Source organism: Rhinopithecus bieti, unplaced genomic scaffold, assembly GCF_001698545.2.
Source record: "Rhinopithecus bieti isolate Rb0 unplaced genomic scaffold, ASM169854v2 scaffold_23748, whole genome shotgun sequence".
NCBI lineage: Eukaryota > Metazoa > Chordata > Mammalia > Primates > Cercopithecidae > Rhinopithecus > Rhinopithecus bieti.
The window spans coordinates 8,521-13,532 of NW_016811596.1; the positions used below are offsets into that span (position 1 = coordinate 8,521).

At 54.0% G+C, this 5,012-nt stretch overlaps 1 protein-coding gene across 1 annotated transcript; it reads right to left on the reverse strand.

Moving 5' to 3' along the window:
- Positions 1-3,223: 3,223 nt before the first annotated feature.
- On the reverse strand, positions 3,224-4,649 carry LOC108543637 (amyloid beta A4 precursor protein-binding family A member 2-like). Its single transcript, XM_017894239.1, has 3 exons — positions 4,438-4,649; positions 3,538-3,853; positions 3,224-3,423 (listed from the first exon to the last, which is right to left on the reverse strand). Exons 1-3 carry the CDS (start codon positions 4,564-4,566, stop codon positions 3,224-3,226), a joined length of 645 nt encoding a protein of 214 aa, XP_017749728.1. The 5' UTR covers positions 4,567-4,649.
- Positions 4,650-5,012: the final 363 nt, after the last annotated feature.

Sequence of the window (5,012 nt, forward strand, 5' to 3'; positions counted from 1 at the left end):
TGGCTAGATGACCCCCCTCTCTTGAAGATGAACACAGATATTTCTAAAAGTGGCTAGTATGCTATCGTTCACATACTTGGGGCCCAATGAATGAATCAAGAGGGGGCAGACAGGCTCTAGAGGCAGAATCAGAGGCCACCTGCAAGGACATGAGCCGAAGTACAGAGGCTGATGAAACAAGAGAGTAAATGAGTGATGCCGCCACACATGGGAACAGCCTCCACCCTGACATTGCACCCGAGCAGCTCTTGGGCAGCAGTGTCTCCCCAGCTTAAGTCCAGCTCAGGCTCCTGGCCCTGCACAGCCTGGCTGCACCCAGAGCAGACCTGGCGGGCCATTCATGGGGCAGACCCAGAAGTGAGTCAGCATCCAGTGTCTCTTAAAAAGCCCAGGACAAGGCTGGGTGCAGTGGCTAACACCTGCAACCCCAGCACTTTGGGAGGCTGAGGTGGGCGGATCACCTGAGGTCAGGAGTTCAAGACCACCCTGGCCAACATGGTGAAACCCTGTCTCCACAAAAATACAAAAATTAGCCAGGCATGATTGCAGGTGCCTGTAATCCCAGCTACTCGGGAGGTTGAGACAGGAGAACTGCTTGAGCACGGGAGGCAGAGATTGCAGTGAGCTGAGATCATGTCATTGCACTCCAGCCTGGGCAACAGAGCAAGACTCCATCTTGAAAAAAAAAGGGCCAGGACCAGACAGAGACCTGGACCATGGGTAGCTGTTGACACTGGAGGAGCGGAACAGCTTCTGTGAGCCTAGCCCAAACATCCTTCAGCTCCAACAGTTTGGGCATTGGCTTGGTCTCAGCTGGAGGGAGATCAACTTCTCTTCTGTGAAGGCTGACTGGGGAATTGGGGACAGACATGGGTATGGCAGGTCCTGGAGGCCTCTATCAGCCCAGGGGCTCCATTCCAATCCACATCTCCTTTCTGCACATGTCTGAGTTGTGCGTAGTTTTCCTGAGCTGCCCATGGTATTATCTGACATAGGATTAGGAGTTATTTTTGGTCAGTCCCCTATTACCATAGTCCCATGTCTTTTCATAGTCACTGACTAGCAATGGTTGCAATCTGAATGCTTTGGGGTAAAATTCCCGTGCCTGCCATCCCATCACCATGAGACTTCCTACGCGTCCCACAGCCCCCTGTAAGCACGGAATTGCTGTGAATGACAGAAACACCCCCAAAGTGAAGTCAACTGACACTTAACATTCTTTAGAGAGAACACAAGACATTAAAATACAAGTGCTGAAAATCCAAGAGTCAATAAGATTTCCATTCCAAACCCAAGCTCTCAGCACACACACACACACACACACACACACGCACACACACACTCAAATTCATGAATTCTTCTTGGAAAAAAATGTTTAATAGTTAAGGCTTTTAAAAATATGAAAGCAGTCCACATAATTGGCCAAATACAAGTTCCTTCACACAAGTCCAATAATCATATCTTCTTTATATACTTACAGTGAAGCTTTTTTTTTTTTTTTGGAAGGCAGCTTTTCAAATGTGTTTATCAGAATGGATGCTGACTTTGCCATAATTAAAATACAGTTATGCTGACATTCACTGCCCTCATTAGCATGCGTTTCTTCCCTGAGGTTTTGTCAAACCTTCAAAAAATCATTTTCCAAATAGTTATTCACAGCTAACTGCCCATCAGGCCAAGGTTCCCGGGCTTTCAGAGACGCGTCCACTGTGAAATGCACTCTGGCCCCCACCCCAGCCACCAGGCCACCCACCACTGGCCGCAGCAGTGTGTGAGCAGCATCATCCCTACGTCTTTGCCACTGCCCTGCTGGTCTGAGTACACCCCTGAGGATGAGTACACCCCTGAGGATGGAGGGGCTCTCCCAGACACTGTCCCACCATGAGCAGACCCAGGGCAGTGGGCAAGAAATCGAACCTCTCTTCTAGGGTGGGAGGAGGGGTGTCTTCTGCGATACAGGAGTCGCCACTTAGCCCTCAACCGGCTTCACTCCTGAGTCTGAGGGGTGAGCTTAAGAGTGGCCGGGGCCGGGCGCGGTGGCTCAAGCCTGTAATCCCAGCACTTTGGGAGGCCAAGGCAGGCGGGCCGGATCACGGGGGTCAGGAAGATCGAGACCATCCTGGCTAACACGGTGAAACCCCGTCTCTTACTAAAAATACAGAAAACTAGCCGGGCGAGGTGGCGGGCGCCTGTAGTCCCAGCTACTCGGGAGGCCCTGAGGCAGGAGAATGGCGGTAACCCGGGAGGCGGAGCTTGCAGTGAGCTGGAATCAGGCCACTGCACTCACCAGCCTGGGAGACAGAGCGAAACTCCGTCTCAAAAAAAAAAAAAAAAAAAAAGAGTGGCACGGAGCATCCAGCACAACACGTCCTCCCCAACCTGGACCATGCACAGACTTCTATGCTACCATCATGTAAACGTAAGGCACCGTAGCACTTCCCACTAAGTTGAAAAATTAAGAACGCCCGAAATCTGCTTAGCATCTGCAAGTGCCTGTACCACACAAGAAGGTGGGATCCATGTTTAACTAAATCATTGATACATCCCTGAGGTCCCCTGCTCTTCGGTGGCTCCTCTGCTCCCTTCCCTGGACAGCCAGATTCCTACGGCTGCTCCGGGAGCCAACTTCAGCCTCTTCTTCTTTGTGGGTACTCTGCTTCTGTGGGCCTCTCTAGAAAGCACTCTCTGGGGTGTTCTTCCAGGGTGCTTGGCCTTGTGGAATGGAGGTTCTGAGCGACGTGGGCCTCTGCACATCGAGTACATCTGCTGGGGCTTGCAGGTGACGCTTTTGCCTGGTGGCGGTGCAAGGCCTCTGCAGAGTCGCCCAGGTCCGCCAGCTCAGGTCCATGGCTCGGGCCTTGGCCCTCCCCCCACCTGCACTTTGGTGATGCTGTGTCCATGCCTCAGGCTCCATTCTTAATCTCAGACACCATCTGGATCCAGATGTCCTCCCACCATGGTCCTCTGTCACCCCGAGCCTGCAGAGGAGCGTAAATTGGCAGTATAGCACTGGTGTTCCCGTTAGCCTCCTCGCAGGGTGGTAGTCCAGGGGGGGGGGTTGCGTCTGTGTCAGGGCTCCCTCCGTTGCAGGGACAGTAGTGAGGCGCCATAATACCATTATTCCATCGGTCGTCGGGACTCCCAGGACCGCTATGAGGGCTCCATTTCTCTCCAGAATTGGGGGCCATGCTGGCCATTACCCGGTTGTTAGTCCTGGCCGCGTTTAGTCCCCCTTTGCGAGACTCTTCATGGGGTGTGGAGAGCCCGCCCCAGCTTCGTCCACTCCACCCGCATCCTGGCACGCTTCCCGTTTAGTTGTCACAATCTCTGTTTTGCGGTGCGCCAGCCCGCGTGGGCCACGGCGATACATCTCCCACACAGTGATGCGAGATCCAATGGGCCCTCGCAGGTAGCTGTCGTCGCCTCAGGGCAGTAGATGTAAGAAATAATAGGTAAGTGCCCTCCTGCCACTCTATCAGAAGGAGTGGACCCTCCTGGTCATAGTCCTTCCCCGCCCCGCGGACGATGTTGGTTCACACTGCCGTAAAGACGGAACTGGAGTCCCACTCCATTCGGCGGTCTCTGGGTTGTGAAGCATTCCTGCTCTTGCGTGCGGCCTGCGGCCTCCCTGCGCGCACAGGGCGGCCAGCTCCAGGCCCTCGGGCACGTAGCCCTCCAAGGGCAGCTCCACGTCCTTGCTCTCAGGATCCCGGCCGTGGGAGACAGAACCCGGCCTAGCCCCGTGGTCCAACACGCCGCTCCCCGCACTCTCACGCTTCCGGTGGGCCATGGTAGACACTTCCGGTGGGGCATGGCAGGCGCTCCCGCGGCCATCATTCCCCGGAGGCAGCCACTGTGGGGAGGAACATTGGCAAGGACAGAGTCAGAACCCCACAAAGCCTGGCTATGCGTGGGGCCACTCCACCACCACAGCACCTCCCACCACGTTCTCCCACAGCAATGTGAAAAATGACAGCTGAAGATTTTCATTGCAGCAATCTTTTAAAAACTGGAAACAACCTAAGTACCCATAAATAAGAGAATATTAAATAAATGACGGCAGAGTTCACGCACTGGAAGAGGCGACGGCGTTTTTAAAAAGGCAGGGCAACACGCACTACAGGGAGGGATCTTACAGGCCTATTTTTGAGGGAAAACAGCAAGCGAGCTACAGCGAACACATGTGTGTAGATCCCAGTTACAGGTCCGTCAAGATGGCTAGAGAATACACACACTGCCCAGCCCATACACCTCGCGAAGGCACACAGAAAGGGGAAACCCCCAAAGGCTTGTCAGCCATGTCCTCTGGGGAGGGGAGTGGGGAGAGAGGTGGGAGCAGAGGAGGCCTGGATATTTTACTTTATTAAAGATGTATGTACTGGTTGAGTGTTTCACCAAAACACATTTAATATTCACTGGCATTATAATCAAACCCACCTGTGCGCCTTTGAGGGTCTCCTTTTCTAGCTGGGGAGATGTCAGCACTGAGACAAAATGACATGTGAGGAGGGGCAGACGGCGAGGGGAGGAAGCAGGTCTTCCCACACGGGCTGCTGCTCTGGGCATCAGGAGAGGTGGCAAACAGGCTGGTCTCCTCCAGGAAGGCAGCCACTGGAGCAGAGGAGCCAGCCTCCCATGCAGTCAGGACCTGAGCACACCACAGGGCACATGGCCAGTAGACCCTGAAACACAGGAGCGGGTGCCTGACCCAAGGGGAGGCAGGACCAGGGGATGGCTGGCCGGCCAGGACAGCCAGGGGTGCCGCAGGCGGCAGTTTAATGTGGGAAAACAATCATCTCAGGTTTTCATTCAATGAGTAGTTTGATGCAAATGTGTGTGGCGGAGGTATGTGGTATGTGCGTGAGATACACTGTGTGTGGTGTGTATGTGGTAAATGTGTAGTATGGTGTGGGTGTGTGGTGTGTGTGTATGTATGGTTGCGGGGCATCCTGGAGGGTATGGTGAGTGTGTGGAGTGTACTGTGCATGGTGTGTGGTATGTAGTGTGGTGTG

What these genes read in the sequence shown, in the direction of transcription:
- LOC108543637 (XM_017894239.1), bottom strand. Translation starts at nt 4,566, where the DNA reads ATGCCCAGAGCAGCAGCCCGTGTGGGAAGACCTGCTTCCTCCCCTCGC. An exon ending in AGACCCTCAAAGGCGCACAG is followed by an intron (nt 3,854 to 4,437) that starts GTGGGTTTGATT and finishes TCCTCCCCACAG; the next exon opens with TGGCTGCCTCCGGGGAATGA. An exon ending in AGTTCCGTCTTTACGGCAGT is followed by an intron (nt 3,424 to 3,537) that starts GTGAACCAACAT and finishes TACTGCCCTGAG; the next exon opens with GCGACGACAGCTACCTGCGA.